Source organism: Peromyscus eremicus, chromosome 8a, assembly GCF_949786415.1.
Source record: "Peromyscus eremicus chromosome 8a, PerEre_H2_v1, whole genome shotgun sequence".
Lineage (NCBI taxonomy): Eukaryota > Metazoa > Chordata > Mammalia > Rodentia > Cricetidae > Peromyscus > Peromyscus eremicus.
This window is the reverse complement of record NC_081423.1, coordinates 60,173,393-60,192,338: the sequence shown is the minus strand read 5'-3', so window position 1 is coordinate 60,192,338 and position 18,946 is coordinate 60,173,393. Positions and strand designations below refer to the sequence as shown.

The window sequence follows — 18,946 nt, the reverse complement described above, 5'->3', positions numbered from 1 at the left end:
TTTCCAAGACAGGGTTTCTCTGTGTAGCTTTGCGCCTTTCCTGGAACTCGCTCTGTAGACCATGCTCGCCTCGAACTCACAGAGATCCTCCTGCCTCTGCCTCCCAAGTGCTGGGATTAAAGGCGTGCGCCACCACCGTCCGGCTGTTTTTAACGAGGTGGTAAACCTGAGACGGATTACCATCACTCAGGAGGCTGAGGCAAGAGGCTATTTTGGACTACACACCATGACGGTCTCAAAGATGCAAAAACGTGTCAGATATGACACTGTTCCCTATGCCTAGTGGCACCACCAACAATAATGTTAAAATAATTTCAGTTCTCGGCTGGGGCCAGCAACTCCAGCATTCCAAAAGCTGAGGCAGGAGGATCTTGAGTTCTAGGGAAGTGGGGGTTATATAGCAAGACCCTGTTGGAAGAAAATAATCAGTTCTCATTGGTGTACTGCTGCTTTTCGTTTTCTAATTACCCAGAACTAGCTACACCGCACAGGTCAGAAGGAAAACAAATCCACCGAACTGTAATTAACCGTTTGGAAACTCATTAAAATTCAGATTGCGGGCCCCAGCCCCGCCCGCTCCGGATTCAGCAGGTGCGCGCGGTTGGATTTGTGATTCTAATACTATTTCCGGTGACGCGGCTCTTCCCAGGATCGCCATTCACGAGCCAATTTTGTCGTCCCCTCCTAGCGTCGACTTCAAGGCCACTAGTCCTAGGCGAAAGAAACACGGCGGTCGGACACGGCCACCAACTTCGTGCAAACAACTCCAGGACGAGATCCCGCCGCTAGGCGAGTTCCGGCCACCGGAAGTGTGCGTGCCCGCGTCAGCGTAACGTCACATCCGCGTCGGCCACGTCCAGCGGAGACGGGAACAAGATGGCGGTCCCGGGCAGGCAGTGAGTGATGGGGGAGTTAGGGTCAGGCCGGGGAGTACGAAGCCAGGGAGACCGAGGCTTTAGGCTGAGGCGTCAGAGGTCGCCGGAAGTGCAGGGCCGCTGCCGCCAGGGCTAGAGGCGGGAGAAGGCGAGGACTCCCGAGCAACATAGATTCCCCACCCCCGCCCCGTACATTTTTCCAGGATGCAAGCCCGAAGTTTGAGAAACTTGTGAGGAAATAAAGGAAGTTAGGCTGAGGGGCAGAGAGCGAGACTTTTCTATTTTCCAAAAGCTCGGTCTGAGGCCCCTCAGTCTTGCTTCCTACCCCGCGCTTGAGTTTCTCCCGGTTGGATGCGCTCGGGGGCACTGAGAAGAGAAACTCCTGGGTTCCTTAGAGGGCCTTGTTCTCCTTGGCAGAAGCTCAAGGCCTGCTTCCCGCCCTCCCTTCTGGTGTTAGGAGTGTGGTGCTGAGAAGCCACAGAAAAGGGTAGGCATATAGGAAACTGGGGTGCACGCTGCCGTGAAAGACACAAATACTGCAAATGTGCCTGGAGCTTTTTTACCTGGGGTGTGTAAACCTTTCGATGCCACGTCCTGTGGCCTCTGCATTTTAAAAGCCAAAAACCTCGGGAAACGATCTGAGTTGAATCTGATGATGGTTCCTGATGATGGTTCTCAGAGGGGCTAAGACAAAGCAAGTGAGCTCCATTGACGGTGACGGGAACTTGCCCCGTGGGGACGTGCTGGCAGACAAAAGCAGTGGAGCCTGATAAGCGAATGGGAGCTTGCCCGGATGTCTGCTTGGGTTTCACAGTTAATTCTTGAAAAAGTTTAAGTGGGTTTCATTATCAAGAACTTATGAACTGTGTAAGTACACAGTAGTGGGAAAAATCAGAGGACAGTTTAGAACATTTTTGACATTTAGCAAATTTGAAAAGAGCATGACACGTGTGCCTGTTGAAGATAACTGTATTACATGAAGATTACATTCCTGTATTCTTCATTTACTTCTCTTAGTAAAAATAATGTTGAGATTGGCCCAGGTAGACAAACAATAATTATAAAATCATGACACATTAGAATTTTGATATCATTGCAAAGCAGCAAGCCCGTTATGTGGTCATAGGTTGTATGATATGTTTTGATTTGGGAAGATCACCCGGAAAAAGTAGTGGATGCGTTATGTTTTAACATTTAAAGATAATGGCATGATTTCTATTCCAAAAAAACCCATGCAGGTATGGGCTTCTTTTGCCAAAGAAAACACAGCCGTTGCACCGAGTTTTGCAAAAACCGTCAGTATTTGGGAATGATTCTGATGATGATGAAGAGGTAAGGAAACCCATGTGTCAATTCCTGCATTAGTAGAACATTGTTTAAACTGCTTTTGGATCTGTGTCTTCACCCATGTTATTATTTAGTACAGCAGTTTTGGAGTATTAGTTATAGACCCTTTAAAAGGACTGTTTAAAGAGAGTGCTGCTGTTTTCTGTATTGACTTAGGATGCCCTGCCCCACCCCCACCCATGAACCGAGTTACTTTGGCATAGTTTTGTAAACTCTTTCCAGACACTAATAGCAAGGCTACAAATTTGTTGCCATGTTTCTAGGAATGAGCTAGGATACCTACCAGCTTCCTAGAAGTTTTTCTTAGTTTCTAATGTGTTAACTGATCTAGGATGACAATTTGTTTATGACACGGTTTTTATAGTTATTTCTTCAATTTCTTTGTGCAGAAATGTTTTTTTGTAGTTATTCCTTCAGTGTCTGTTAAATGCAATTGCTTTGTTATAATTGAGCTATTGAATACAGTTAGTTTTGATAAAACTGTAGTATCTAATATGAACGTTTTCTATTTTAGCAGCCAAAGTAGTGGTTTCCTCTGAAACCTAGTTGCTGGTTTTTTTTGTTTGTTTGTTTGTTTGGTTGGTTTTTTTTTCCCAGAAACAACCCCCAGGTGTGTGCTTATCTTAACATTAAAGTTGTTTATGTTTCTTAAAGACTCTTGGATCAGATTAATCTTTCACCTCTCTTGCTCTGGCAAAAAATAGCTTCTCTTTATATATTAGCACAGGTAGATAGTTTGTATTCTTTGTTGTTGTTTTTTGAAAAAATTGATTGTATTTGGTTTTTAAAGATTAAGGTTAAATTTACACATAAAACTTGCAGATTTTATTAGCACAGTTTGTTTTGTGTGTTTGATTTGAAGCAAGAGTTCCATATGTAACAGAGGCTGGCCTGAAACTCAGTCTGTAGTCCAGACTGGCTGAAAACTCACCATCCTCTTGCCCTGACCTCCCTCCAAGTCCTAGGAGTCAGGCATGTGCTGCCATGCCTGTGTCTAGAGTTGCTTAGTTCTAAGCTGTAGCCAGTGGTAACTTTATAACAATTAGATGTTATAATTAGATGCTCGCTAACTTACATTGATTCAGCTTATGAGTTTCATGTTATGATAATGGAAAAGCAGCACACAGTCAGTAAAAGCAAACTTGGAGTTTGGTCTTCCTGAACTAGCCAGACAGTACTCTCCGGCACACTGGGCAGTTAGTAGGCTAAAGATAACAGCCATGGGATCATGAGGGTGAATAACCCATCTACAGTATAATACATTGCTAAGCTATTATGTTGGGAGGCTAAGATGGTGGTGGTGGTTTGTTTTTGTTTTGAGATAGGGTCTCACTATATAGCCTGGCTGGCCTGGAACTTAATGTGTAGACCATGCTGGCTTTGGACTCACAAAGTTCTACCTATCTCGGCCTCTGCCTCTGCTTCCTGAGTGCTGGAATTAAAGGCATGTATTACAATGCCCAGCAATATTAAATGTGTTTTTTACTTAGGATACTTAGGCTTTTCAGGATTTAACCTTGTAGTAAATGGAAGGCCCATCTGCATAGTGTTGCTTTCAACCAATTTAGAGTTTAGTGATAACGACACATGTAAACACTAGAGCAGACTGAAATTTGGAAAGAAAATTAAGTTACTAAGGATTCCTATGTACCTACTATACTTTGATATTCATGATTACCCCATGATATATGTATTATTTTCATCTTATAGGTGAAGATGAAATTCAAATAGGTTAAAATTTTTTCCATTACTAGTCCATAGAGCTAATAAGTAAATGGCAAGATTAAGACTTGAACCCAGGAGACAGCTAGATGGTTCAGTCCGTAAAGACGTCTGGTGCCAAGCCTGACAGCCTGAGCTCTGTCCAGGACCCACATGATGGAGGGAGATGACCAGCTCTCAGTTTGTCCTCTGACCTCCTCCACTTCTGTGTCATGGCATCCGTTGTGCACACACACACACACAAATAAGTAAATAAATGTAACAATAAGATTTGGACACAGGTCTATCAGAGTCTCAAACCTACATTTTCCCCATCTTTCTTTCTTACTTTATTTTAATAATAGAGCTCTGAAATGTTAGTGATATATAGAGGACAAAAGTTATTCATTTTGCTAAAGGAACACCAGACAGGAATAGGCATTTAAACAGATTTCAAAGCTGGTTTAGATTTGATTAAAAAAAAGGTAGAGATCATTTCAGTTGAGAGAGAACAAAGAACATAAATTATAAAGCATTTTTGTAGAATAATGTGTTTAGATAAGAAAATGTTAAAAAAAAATGTTGCAATCAGGTTTTAACAGATTGAGGCCAGATTGTGGAATATCTTGCACTGTTTGTATGAAATGTCAACTTTACATTTGTAAGTAGTTTTTGAGTACTATGTTTAGTTGACATAGTGATGCCATCCCATTTTTATCTTGCGTTTATATTGAGAAGGTAGCTCTTGAATTGTGAAGCATGAAAGGGAGAAAGTTTGAGGTTGGAGGGTCAAGAGTTTGAGGCCAGCCTGGGCTATAGGTATAAGACGACCTTGTCTCAAAGAAGTGGGAGTGGGGAGGAGAGAAGAGCTTAGAGTTGAGAGGCTTGTTGTAAGTCCTACATGGTAGTTCAGATAGGAGATGAAGAGCTAAGCTTTGGTTCCCAGGTTCGTGGAAACTGAACGGAACAAATAGACTTTCAGCAGAAACAGGCAGCCCCGTGATATGTGGGAGGTACATGGTGGCTGAGTATTGCATTAAGAGTTTATATTTATTTTGTATATGTGTGGGCACGTGTGTCATGACACACACATGGAAGTCAGAGGACAACTCAGTGTTTCCCCCCATCATTCAGGTTCCTAGAACTGAATGTAAGTTGTCAGGCTTGGCATAGGCACCTTCACCTGCTAAGCTATTTGTCAGTCCTGCTCGGAGATGGCTGTTCCAGGTAGCTAGGGTTAGCACGAGATGCAGGGGAAGAGAGTTGCCATACAGTGTGTGGGGTTTTGTATGTCAGAAAAGTAGATGCAATTTTAGATTTATTCATTGGAATTGTTAAAGTTTCTTTCATAATCATTTATTTTGTTTGTGTATGTAAGTGGGTACCCTCTTGCCATAGCAGATGTATGCCAATCATGGGACAACTTGTGGGGCAGTTGATCTCCTGCTGTGCCCAGGGATAAAATTTAGGTAGTCGGGTATGGTGGCAAGCACCTTAACCCTCTGACCCATCTCCCCATGCCCACCTCTCCTTTAAAAAAAAAAAAAAAAAAAAAAAAGAGATTGAGCGTGAGCATTCCTATGCCAGATGCACATGTGCAAGCAGAGGACAACTTTCAAGAGTTAGGTCTCCCTTTCCAGTTTGTGGAGGTAACCTCTAGCTAGTTCTCCTGTCTCTTTCTCATCTGCCCAGAGGAGTACCAGGATTACAGATGCACGCCACCACATCCCAGGGATCAAGCTTAGGTTGTCAGGCTGTGTGGCAAGCACTTTTATCTGACAAGCCATCTCATTGACCCAGTTTTCCCCCTTTAAGAAAATACTGAGAGCCGGGCGGTGGTGGCGCACGCCTTTAATCCCAGCACTCGGGAGGCAGAGCCAGGCGGATCTCTGTGAGTTCGAGGCCAGCCTGGTCTCCAAAGCGAGTTCCAGGAAAGGCGCAAAGCTACACAGAGAAACCCTGTCTCGAAAAACCAAAAAAAAAAAAAAAAAAAAAAAGAAAAGAAAAAGAAAATACTGAGATATAGTCTACATGCCGTATACTTCTGTTTTAATTTCTCTACCCCAGCTGAGGACCAAACTCAGAGCCTTGCACTTGCTAGGCAAGCACTCTGTGGGCACTGAGCTAAATCCCTAACCCCTTCTGTTTTAATTTTTAAAGTACATTTGTTTATTTATTTAGTATATATATATGTGTGTGTGTGTGTGTGTGTGTGTGTGTGTGTATGCATATGTATGTCTGTATGATTGCGTGTGCCATGGTGCTTGTGTGGAGAGCAGAGGGCAACTTGTAGGAAAGGGGTCTCACCTCCCACATGTATATCCTGGGTCATGAGGTTCAGTAGCCCCAGCCTACTTCACCGTTTTACGTTGTATGGCTCATTTTTTCTGGGAGTTGTACAGCCATCACTGTCTAATTTTATAGCAGTTTCATCACCCAGCAAGAAACCTATACCCATTGTAGTTGCTCTCCAAACCCTGGCAGCCTCCCCTTTGTTTCTGTGAATTCTTCTATGCTGATATTTCTCGTGATCGGGGGTGGCACAGTGGTTTCTTAGACCTAGCATAAATTGTCTTAAAGTTACAATGCATCACTGTTTCACATCCCTTTACATTTGTTTCTTTGATCTTAAATTTTTTTTTATTCTTGGCTATGCTGTGAATGGAACTCAGGACCTCACACATGGCTATGTATTTTTTTTTAATTAACTTTAATTTAAATGCGTGTGTGTGTGTGTGTGTGTGTGTGTGTGTGTGTGTGTGTGTGTGTTGCATGCTTGTGAATATTGGGACTTGCACGCTTGTGCACACACATGCAGATGTCAAACGAGATGTCAGGTGTTTCCTCTATCGTTCTCCACCTCTTTCCTTGAGACAGATCTCTCACTGAACTGGAAGCTTGCCATTTGGGCTAGGCTAGCCAGCTAGTGAGCTCCCAAGATCCGCTTGTCTACCCTTCCCAATTCTCAGTTAATCTCAATTTTGTATGGATGCTGGAGATCCAGACTCAGGTCCTCATGCTTGTACAGCAAGGAATCTTACCAACTGAGCCATTCACCCAGCCCCACTCTTCATTATTGAATAGTAATTCTTTGTACATTTTATTTAGCTATCAGTTGGTAGGCATGAGTTTCTGGCTATTATAATTAGTACTGTTATGAACACCTGTATGTATATTGGTTTTCGTATGGGCATGTGTTTGCACTTATGTTGAATATAATCTTAGAAATGGAATTGCTAGCCGGTTTATATAATTATATATTAACATTTGTGGAATTATCAGAGTGGCAGCACCATTTTGTTTTCCCATCAGTGTTCTGTAATGGTTCCAACACTCCCCTACCCCCACCTCCACTTTTTTGAGATTAAAGGTGTGTGCCACCTCACTGAGCTTTCTTTTTTAACAAAGCTTTCTAGTGTCACCTTATTGTGCTTTTGATTTGCATCTTCCTGATGGCCAGTGATGTTAGAAAAATGTCTGTTCATATCATTACCTATTTTTAATACTAGGTTGTCACTTATGAGTTGTAAGAGTTCTTTGTTCTACAACTGCTTGCATAGATATATGATTTGTAAATCTATTTTTTCTTTTTCTTTCTTTTTCTTTCTTTCTTTTTTTTTTTTTTTTTTTTTTTGTTTGTTTGTTTGTTTGTGTTGGTTTCTCTGTGTAACAGCTCTGGCTGTCCTGGATCTCGCTCTGTAGGCAGGCTAGCCTGGAACTCACAGATCCATTGCTTCTGACTCCTTCCAAGTGCTGGGATCAAAGGTGTGCGCCCCCACCCTCACCCTCCGGCTGTAAATAGTTTTTTCATTCCTGGGTTGTCTTCATTTTCTTGTTAATGTGCTCTGAAGGATGAAAGTTCAGTTTTGAGGAAGGCATTTCTTTTCTTTTGTTGCTAGTGCTTTGGTGCCATATATCAAAAAAACATTACCTATTGATTACCTATTGAAGGCCACAGTTCTGTAGTTTTATCTCTTAAACATAAGTCTTCGGTCAGTTTTGTGTTAGTTTTTGTTTGTGGTCTGAAGTAGTGATTGAATTTCGTTCTTTGGCATGTAGTTATGCAGTTCTTCCAAAACCATTTGTTGAAAAAAGACTGAAATTATCTGGCATTCCTGTGGCTTGGTTTTGTTTGTTTGTTTGTTTGTTTGTTTTCGAGACAGGGTTTCTGTGTGTAGCTTTGGTGCCTGTCCTGGATCTCGCTCCGTAGACCAGGCTGGCCTGGAACTCACAGAGATCCGCCTGGCTTTGCCTCCCAAGTTCTGAGATTAAAAGTTTGCACCACCACCGCCCGGCCTGTGGCTTGTTTTAAAACACAAATCAGTCTTTAAAATAATTTACCGTGGAGTCTACAGGAAGCTTGGGTAGTTTATCATTCCTTTTTACGTTAAATTATCCTGGCATGCTTTAGCAACATGAAACTTCAATGGTGCTATTGTTCTTTCTTTTCTTTTGTGAAACGAGGGTGGTGGCATCGAACCAGGGCATTCCAGAGTCAAAAGAGATATTTCTGGACCATTTTGCTCTAGCTTTCTTCCCCCTTCCCTTCCATAAGGGAACTTTGGTCATGTGAGTTACAGAGGACTTAAGAAGCCAAATAGGAAATGGTGAGGTGACCAGAGAGCAGCAGGAGGAAGAAGCCAAGTAGTGATAAATGGAGGCATATGATGGGCCTTGGATTACCTGGTGGGAACTGGGATTATCTAGATCCTAGAAGAATCTGAAACCAGTGTAGAGATTGCATTTTAGGTAGGGAGAAAGACAGAGACTAACCCTGGCATCTTCTTACCCTTGGTCTTCTGTTGGTGGAATCTCCCCCGCAGCAGTTGACAAGGGAATTACAGTCTAATTCTTAATGAACAGGGTGTAAAACTGTTCCTCACCGTAGTCTACTTGCCTATTAAAACATCTGTCTGCTTCATTCCAGTTTATCTTTGTACTGAGAAGTAGATTGCTTAAATATTTGTGAAGTCTAAATAATGTTAAAACCTCTTTTTTCATAACCAGCTGTTTAAACAGCCATCAAGTTCTCCAGAGTAATCCTATACATCTAAACAGACTTTATGGACCCTCCTTCCCTCCTTAGAAGAGCACAGGATACTGCTGGGGAAAGCTACTGCAAAGCAGAGCTCTTGCTTTTCAGTTTGTTTTCTTTTCTTTTCTTTCTTTTTTCTTTTCTTTTTTTTTTTTTTTTTTTTTTTTTGGACACAGAGTTTCTCTGTGTAGCTTTGGAGCCTTTCCTGGAACTCACTCTGTAGCCCAGGCTGGCCTCGAACTCACAGAGATCCACCTGCCTCCGCCTCTTGAGTGCTGGGATCAAAGACGTGCGCTGCCACCGCCCGGCTTGTTTGTTTCTGAAAACAAGATCATACTTTATCTCCAGTGCTCCAGCAGAGGGGGCACTAACACATGAATTCTGTGGTATTGAAGTGCTTATATTCAGGATTAATGTTGTGTGTGTGTGTGTGTGTGTACATGTGTGTGTACATGTGTATGCACACGTGCATCTTGTGAAAGGCACCTATGTGGAGGTCAGAGGACAGGCTGAGGTGTGGGTTCTTGTTTGCCCCCTTCTTAGGGCAAGCCCTTTGTTGTTCACTGTCACATGTTCCAGGCCAGCTGGCTCTCCAGCTCCCAGGAGTTCTGCTTCTGCTGCCCACCTTGCCATAAGAGACTGGAGTTACAGGTGAGGCTGCTGCAGCCATCTTTGAAAGGATCCTGGGATTTGAACTCTGTCCTTAGTGCTTGCATTACAATCCCTTTATCTACTGTGTCATTCCCCAGCCCCAGGGTTAATTTCCCATAGAAAAGTGGTATTCTAGTACTGGTATTTATGTGTTCTTATTTTTCTGTTCGTTTGTTTGTTTGTTTGTTTGTTTTAAGAATCTGAACTAATTAGGAGTATTTACTGGTTTGTTGGAGAAGATAGCAAAGGCAATGAGAGGTTCTTGCCCTAAATAAGAAAGCATGTTCTGATGTTCTGTCCAGTCATCTGAGGGGTTTTTTGATCATAGCAATGTGTTGATTGTGATTTTTCCCAGTGTATCCTCTCTTCCAGTCCTTTGGTTACCACTGTTTTATGCCTATCTTTTTTATTATTTTAATAGCTTTTTTTTTTTTTTTGGTTTTTCGAGACAGGGTTTCTTTCTGTGTAGTTTTGTGCCTTTCCTGGATCTCGCTCTGTAGACCAGGCTGGCCTCGAACTCACAAAGATCTGCCTGCCTCTGCCTCCTGAGTGCTGGGATTAAAGGTTTGTGCCACCACCACCCAGCTTAATAGCTTTTTAAATAGTTTCCTAACTGCTTTCTTTTTATATTCATTTTAAATGCTGTTGTCAGTCAGTCTGATGTTTGCAAAGCATAGTTCTAATCATTTTATTACTTCTCACTTCTTGAATCTAATTGAATTTAATACTTTGGCCTTCAAATGCCTGTTAGCGTTTTCACCTAACTTTGTTTCCATGGAAAGTGTACCGCCATGATAATAGTTCTTACACCTTTGTTTTTCTTCATAATGAAAGTTTTCTGCATACGTCTCTACATGTCCGTACTATAGCCACCCTTCAGAATTGAGAGCAAAAAGCTACTTCCTTATGAGATATTCTTTGATTTTTCCCATCACACACACCTGCATGTGGGTGGAGGCCAGAAGCTGTCAAATGCCCTCTTCTGTCACTAGCCATTTATTTCTTGAGACAGGGTCTCTGCCTGAACCTCAGGCTTGGGCTTTCTCAGCTAGACTAGAAACCAGCAAGACTCAGCAATCCTTATCCACATCCCTCAGAGTTCTCTCTCTCTCTGTGTGAGTGTGTGTGTGTGTGTGTGTGTGTGTGTGTGTGTGTGTGTGTATGTATCTAAGATAATGAACTTTAGCTTTCTGGTTTAACTTAACATTAGTTCAAAGTTTTGTTTTGATCCTAAAACAACAATTTTCAGCTGTATGTAGCTAAATTACACTGTAAAACTGGATCTCAGCTGGGCGGTGGTGGCGCACGCCTTTAATCCTAGCACTTGGGAGGCAGAGGCAGGCGAATCTCTGTGAGTTCGAGGCCAGCCTGGTCTACAAAGCGAGTTCCAGGAAAGGTGCAAAGCTATACAGAGAAACCCTGTCTCAAAAAAACAAACAAAACTGGATCTCATGTGTACATTTTTGCTTAGAAATAAGCATTTGATTGGTAAGATTGAAAGGAAAATTCACTGAGCTCAGTAAAATAAGCAAGCACTTACCATGGATAAACATCTAAAATGAAGTTTCATGTTTAATCTGTCTTCTAACATATGGTTTTATTCTATTAGCCATGAATTATGTTGTGACACATGACGTATTTGTTGTCTTGGGGACTTCTGAAAAGAACCATACAGGCCAGGTATGGTGATACCACTTGTAATACCGCTTGCAGTACTCAGGAAGCTGAGGCAGGAGGATCACAAGTTCAAAGTCTGCTATGTCAAAAACAGAAGAGGGCTGGCAGGAGGAGGGAGACAGAGAAGTCATGCAGACCAGGAAGGAGGCAGCAAGTGATAGGCTGTTGGCCAGATCCAGCCACTGTTTACACAATAGAATTGCGCTAGTGGGCTGAAGAGATGTCTCAGTTGTCAGTAAAGGTAGCTGCAATCATGAGGACCAGAGTTCAGGTCTCTGTGTATGTGTCTCACATAGAAAATCACTCAGAAGCCATAGTGTAGTTCTTTATTCGTTCAGCATTTTCACCAAGATGTGAAGCACTGAGTAACTAAGAGAAGCTCTAAAACCCGGTGTAAACTGGAGGAGGAATAGAAAAACAAGAATAGATTTTACGGGCTGGAGAGATGGCTCAGAGGTTAAGAGCACTGGCTGTTCTTCCAGAGGTCCTGAGTTCAATTCCCAGCAACCACATGGTAGCTCACAACCATCTGTAATGAGATCTGGTGTCCTCTTCTGGCCTGCAGTCATACATGTTGTATACATAATAAATAAATCTTATTAAAAAAAAAGATTTAAAAAAAAAGAATAGATTTTACAAATAATTAAGACTACAGATACTTAATTGTACTAGATGTAAGATCTGTAGCCAAGCATAGTGGCACAAGCCTGTATCCCAGCACTAGGGAAATGAAGGTAGAAGGATCAGAAGTTCAAAGCCATCCCTGGCTAAACAACAGAATTAAAGACCAGCCTGGGCTATATGAGATGTTGTCCAACAGTGAGCTGATGGAGACTGGGGGTGTAACTTGGTGGGCTGTATGAGATGTTGTCTAACAGTGGCTGATGGAGACTGGGGGTGTAACTTGGTGGGCTGTATGAGATGTTGTCTAACAGTGGCTGATGGAGACTGGGGGTGTAACTTGGTGGGCTGTATGAGATGTTGTCTAACAGTGGCTGATGGAGACTGGGGGTGTGACTTGGTGATAGAATACTTCCTTAGCTGTGCAATTGGTCAGGAGACGAAAACTAGATTTCTAAAATTCGTAAATTATCAAAAACCTGCATTTCTGATTTCTAACAAAAAACTAATTTCATTTTGGTTTGAAGCCTGTTCAGCTAGTCAATGATATGACAAAGTAAAAATTTGAATCTAGCTGAGCATTATGATAGAGTCAAATTAATATTGTAACTGTGGCTTTTCATCATTTATAATAAGGTAATTTCATATTACTCTGTGTCTAGTTTTGTATAGTTCAAATAAATGACAGCTTTTCTAGAGAGAAAGCATGTTATTTATGAAAATACCAGGAAATTTGGATTATTGTAATGGCAGCTAATAGTGTTATATTTTCTTATATACTACTAAATCCTTAGTAAATACATGATGCTGGATGTATTTAAGTAGCAACATAGACAGTGAGGTGTTTAAAGTAATTCTGAAATTTTGTTAAAAATCATCTCTGTTGTTCAGCATTGAGAAGAAAGCATAAGAAAAAGAGAGAATAGGATGCCCTACACGAAGTGAGAATTTTTAAAAGGGCAAGATGACAAGAGAATCCTAGCTACACGAAGTGGCTGAGAGGGCAAATATTGAAGATTGATGAACTAGGAATTCCTTTTCCTAGGAAGCAAGTGCTATTAATCTTAAGTTTTATAGATAAATAAAATTACTTTGTGAGTCTTGTTTGTATCTGTGTGCTTTTGACCAAATTGACTCATGTTGGGCAAATTTTTAAATTGTTTTTCCCTTCTGAAACTAGTACACAATGTAGTGTTTGTATTTTCAACTCCAGAGTTTCTGCTCTCCCTCCCTTTTTCTCTTTCCTTCCTTCCTTCCTTCCTCCTTCCTTCCTTCCTTCCTTCCTTCCTTTCATCTCTGCTGCCCTCCCTACCTCCTTCCTTCTAGTCATTTCTATGTCTGATTTTGGAGATGCTTTGGTCTGTCTGATGAGACACTGCTCGTACTTTAGTTCTTTAGAAATGGGTTCTTTCAGGTCTTCAGGCATATCTTGTTCATTACATGTGTCCTATGTTTTTGCCTGAAAACTGGAGATTAAAGTCATCTAATGTAGCTGCAACAACGAGTCTCAATTTGTTTGCTTTTTTTAAAATTTTACTTATTTTTATTTCATGTGCATTGGTGTTTTCCCTGCATGTATGTCTGTGTGAGGGTGTCAGATCCCCTGAAACTGGAGTTAGGTGTGAGCTGCCATGTGGGTGCTGAGAACTGAACCAGGTCCTCTGGAAGAGCAACCAGAGCTCTTAACCACTGAGCCATCTCTCCCCAGCCCCATGCTTTTTAAAAATGTTTAATTATTATTACACATTTTTAGTGTTGCTGATAATTAGACCCAGAGCTTTGCATGTGCAAAGCATATACTACTCCTGAGCTGCATCCCTAGCCATTTTGTATAGTAACTTTTCTGAACTAATTCTATAAGATTTATCTTTTTTGTGTTGCCATTGAAGTCAGTTAAATTAGTTGACAGCCAATGATTTGACAAGAGATTTACTTAAACATTTGGAACGAGTTAAGTGTCCCAGACTTTATGACAAAGTGGGTTATGTTCATGTTGTATCATGCCTGCATTACCTCAGGCCTACAGTTAACAGCTCTGCCCTAGTCTTTACTCTTGTATAGCTTCAAGGGCAGTTGCAAAATCCTTAGGACTCTCTGGTGGGGGGGGGGGGTCTTTACTGATGTTATACCTCAGTTGTATATTTATATGGCCTTCAAGATCCACTGGAGTGCATTGGAACTTTGTTTCTATTTTCACTTAAAAATAGAAATATCACACACACACACACACACACACACACACACACACACACACACGAAAGGAAGCCATGTGGTGATGGCACACGCCTTTAATCAGGAGGCAGAGGCTGGCGGGTCTCTGTGAGTTCCAAGACAGCCCCCGCCCCCCCAAAAAAAATGTATTAAGTGTTAGATTAAGCTTTGTTAGCTGTTTTCTTTTTTCTAGTATCTGTTACTATTTTGGATTACATTGATAAATTTTCCTAAAGTGAGACCACTCTTTTAAATAGTACCATAAACCCCACTTGGTCTTGGTATATATGTACAACTGTTTTTAAATTGCAAAATGTAACATAGAATGCATCTTTTACAATTTTTAAAAATTTATTAGGGGCTGGAGAGATGGCTCAGCAGTTAAGAGCACTGACTGTTCTTCCCCAGGTTCTGAGTTCAATTCCCAACTACCACATGGTGGTTCACAAGCACCTATAATGAGATCTGGTACCCACTTCTGGCCTGCAGGTATGCATGCAGGCAGAACACTATATACAGAATAAATAAATAAATCTGAGTGGCAGTGGCATATGCCTTTAATCCCAGCGCTTGGGAGGCAGACCCAGGTAGATCTCTGTGAGTTCGAGGCCAGCCTGGTATACAGAAGGAGATCCAGGACAGGTACCAAAACTACACGGAGAAACCCTGTCTCGAAAAACCAATAAATAAATTTTAAAAATATATATTTTATTTTATGTGCACGTATGTCTATGTACTGATCCCCTGGAATTAAAGTTATAGATGGTTTTAAGCCACCGTGTGGGTGCTGGAAATTGAACCTGGATTCTCTGGAAGAGTACTCAGTGCTCTTAACCATTAAGCCATCTCTCTAGCCCCCACTGTTTTTGTTTTTCATGTATAGTTTCATGTATAGTACATGCAGGATTTCATGTATAGTTCAGGTTGGCCTTGCACTAACTATGTAGCCAAGAATGATTGATTTTCCTGCCTCTACCTCCTGGGTACTTTGTTATCACACCTGACTTCTTTCTTTCTTTTAAATAATAGTCTTTTGGAGGGGTTAACAGAATCTTGAGGAACATGCAATCCTCCTGCCTCTTTCCTTCTGAGTGCAGGGATTAAAGTTATACAACCATACCTAGCCCTTATTAACTTTCATTTCTTTGAAGTATATTTAAACAATTTTAAATTTTATTTAGTGTGTGCATGTGTGCTGGGGTGCTAGTGAGATCAGAGGACAGCTCTCAGGAGTTTGGTGCTCTCTACCTGGATTCTGGGAATTGAATTCAGTTTCCAGACTTAGCAGTGAGCACCTTTACCCACTAAGTCATCTTGTCACCTTGGAGGTTTTAGTTCCTAACATGGTAAACCTGTCTATATAGGAAAAAGGTCTTCATATTCCCAATAATTTAAGGAGTGTAAAAAGGGCTTGAGAGGAATTGCATTCTGTTGGAGCAGTGGTTCTCAGCCTTCCTCATGCTGTGGTGATTCCCCAGTCATAAAATTCTTTTCATTGCTACTTCATAACTGTAATTTTGATACTATTACGAATCATAATGTAAATCTCTGTGTTTCCCAATGGTCTTAGGTGGCCCTTGTGAAAGGGTTGTTGAACCATCAAAGAGTTCTCCATTCACATGTTGAGAACCGCTGCCCTAAGGTGTGTCTAGGCCCAGCACTTGGTGACCTTTTTACTTTAGCAGTTTGAACTTCTTGCTCTTGAAGACTGTTTTTTTTTTCTTTTACTTGAAGTATTTCTTTCCTCCATCCTATTCAGTCCTTCTCAAATTCATGTTAGATGTATTTTGGTGTTCTGCTATTGAGTTAGCCACTTGTCTGGGGCAGTGGCATGCATGCTGCAAACTAGACAGAATTCCAGTTCCTCCTGTGTCCCCAAGCCAAGCATCTGGTCAGTCTGTGCTCCTGTATTATTTCCAACTAAGAGCAGAAATGAAGTCTGTTACTTGCCTTTCCCAAAGAAGGCAATATGTAAAAGTCCACACCTCCATTGCTGCTTTTAGTGTGAACCCCCGATTAATTTGTCTTCTGCTCTTCTTGTTTCTTGCTCCCAATACCAGCCCTCGGAGCCACTCCCACCTTTTTTGCACACAGTCACTGTGGGTAGTTTGATCCCTTCCTTGCCGCCTTCTGTCTTTGCGTTTCAGGTATGGAGGGTAACTCTTACTTTCCAGCATGAGTGTGGATTTCTTGTGTCATTTCTAGGGATCAGGGAGAAGACGAGGCTGCAGGGCGTATTAGTTTACAGTTTGTAGCAGCGTTTGAACTTGGCTTTTCTAGCTTTGGTATTGTAGGTGATTGTTTCATTTCTCTTAGTCTCTGTTTCCACCACGGTGCACAGCTGTAATCCAGCACTACAGAGGCCAAGGTAGGGGGAGCCTGGGATACACTACAAAACCTTGTCTCCAAAGCCTGACCCTGTGATATCATCTATTTAAAGTGTTTTAAAGATAAAAATAGTTTATCTTGAGTGCCCAGCTTGGTGGCTGACACGTGGTAGAAGTGCAGTAAGTTGTATGTGTTATACAGAAGGACCTTCTCTGTATGCAGTCATCACCATCATTAATCACTAGTTGTTTGAATGTTTCCTGGGCTGGCTCCATCTCACTTTGTGTTTGATGGTAATATTTAGTAGCCTGTCTTTTTTGTGGCTGTTTAATGCAGTTTTAATTTCCAGTTTGGGCTGTAGCTATTAGCCAGGAGGCATTATGTTAAAAAATTTTCACAGATAAATCACTAACATTCATAGTTACTTTTTGGAATTATTACTGTTTTATTAGATAATTGCCTCTTTCTTGCTTATCCTATTTAACTGACAATTTTTAATTAGAAGCCAGTAAAATTTTTACCTCTAAATTTGCAGAGTAAAATAACAAAATTAGTTTTTTTATTGTCCAAAACAGTATACATCTTCATATACTATACTGACAGACTTTGATACCGCTTACTTCAGCTGTACCATAAAAATCATTTTTAAAGAGCTTTTCCTTTATTTTTATGACATGTCTCAGTGTTTATAGTCAGACAGAAACTAATAATCCCACATCTCACTCTTGGACTTATCAGAAGCTCAAAATAAAATAGATCAGATCACTTTCTGAAACAAAATTACTTTATTAGTTTAGTAATAATTTGAGGTTACTTTAAAGATAAGAAGCAGCATTTGGGAGGAGATTCATTTCCTGCCTCCCGGCTTTATCTGCAAGAACTACATCTTTAGTGTCAAGAGACTGTGTATTTATAACAGAACTCTAATAAAGTCTGTCCTGGGCACACTGCACACCTGACTTGGTCATTGCTATTATCTGTGGGGTCCTAAGCTATTTCTTGTCTTTAAAAAGAGAATTACATTGCCAAGTGTATTTCATTAAAATTGGGCTCGCATAGGAAGAATAATAAGACCTTTGACTCTTCTTCTGAGTGTGCTAACTGTTGCAAACATGGTTTATATTGATGCTTTTGAAAATAAGTTTGTGTTTCTAACTGAAAAAACATACAGAATTTTTATTTTATTGGTAAGTTAAAGTGGGGAGAGATACCATTCATTAAACTTATAAATACTTATTTTTCTGTTACTAATTTTGGTTGATATAAACATGAGATATAGAAAATATGTTGAGTTTTTTTTTTCCCTTTAATCGGGATCTTGCACTATATGTGTTAGAGAACTGTACTGTTTTTATTATGAGCAATCCAAAACTGACCTTATACATTCCTTTTATGCTACTCACATTTTGCCAATGCTTTTTATCTCAGAGATATTATCATACAAAGCAGGTAAAGTAGTAAGTTCAGATCTGCATCCTCATGACATCAGCACATGCAATATGTAGAGACGTCTGTCTGGTTTCTGGAACTATATTGCTTCAACAAGGCAAGAGCCATTACCCAAACAGCAGACTTCTGAGTAGTTACTAACAACTGTCATTTCAAGGCACACTAAGTCATTAGCCTGCACGTGACTCTTGTCCTGAGTTATCTGTTAGTTCCCTATCTACCACATCACTTATCCTCTCTTGCTTTCTTCTTTAAACATACCTTTCTCTGATTGATAGATAATTTATTATTTCTATTTTTGTCTAGGTAATTTGGGTTTTTTTTTTTTTTTTTTTTTTTTTTTGTATTTTTTAAGACAGGATTTCTCTGTGTAGCCCTGGAACTCAGAGATGCCCCTGTCTCTGCCACCCTAGTGCTGGCATTAAAGGCGTGTGCCACCATGTCCAACTGGTAGTCTACATTTATTTCATTTGTTGTATTGGAGATTAAACCCAGGACCTCATGCATGTTAGGCAAGTCTTCTACCACTTAGCCATATCCCAAACACCCTTGTGGTATTTGAGAGTTTGAATTATAGATCTCATTTATTTTTAGTCAAGACCATATCTAACTAAAACATACATATTGACTATTTTACCCATTTGAGAGTAAAAACTTAAATTACCTTGAATTTCCTGCTATTACAGTGGTGCTTTGAGAGGGGAAAAAATCATGTGCATTTCCCAGTATAATGTGTACAAGTTTCTTTGGAGATATGTATCCAGGTGTAGGAGCTTCTAATGTTTTCTCATTGTTTGACATTTATTTTTGTCTTTTAGTACATAAACTTTATCAAATTAAAGACGTTTTCTTCTATTTACAGTTTACTGACTTTTTTTTTTTTTTAACCTTTTATATGTGTGTGAGTGTCCTGCCTGCATGTATGTCTGTGTACCATGTGCATATAGTACCTTCAGGGGCCAGAAGAAGGCATTGGATCCCCTGAGACTGAAGTTAAGAGTTATGAGCCACTATGTAGATGCTGAGAATTGAATCCAGATCCTCTGTGATC

At 40.7% G+C, this 18,946-nt stretch overlaps 1 protein-coding gene across 2 annotated transcripts in view; it reads left to right on the top strand.

Moving 5' to 3' along the window:
* Positions 1–837: 837 nt before the first annotated feature.
* Nsrp1 (nuclear speckle splicing regulatory protein 1) overlaps positions 838–18,946 on the top strand; it is a 35,121-nt gene continuing 17,012 nt past the window's right edge. The window contains exons 1-2 of one of the 2 annotated variants that reach the window (XM_059271246.1): positions 838–896; positions 2,114–2,207. In XM_059271246.1, coding sequence (XP_059127229.1) covers positions 877–896; positions 2,114–2,207 — 114 coding nt within the window. In that variant the 5' untranslated portion in view covers positions 838–876. Of the gene's footprint in view, positions 897–1,233; positions 1,363–2,113; positions 2,208–18,946 lie in introns of those variants that run through there. The other variant, XM_059271247.1, reaches the window with a different exon arrangement.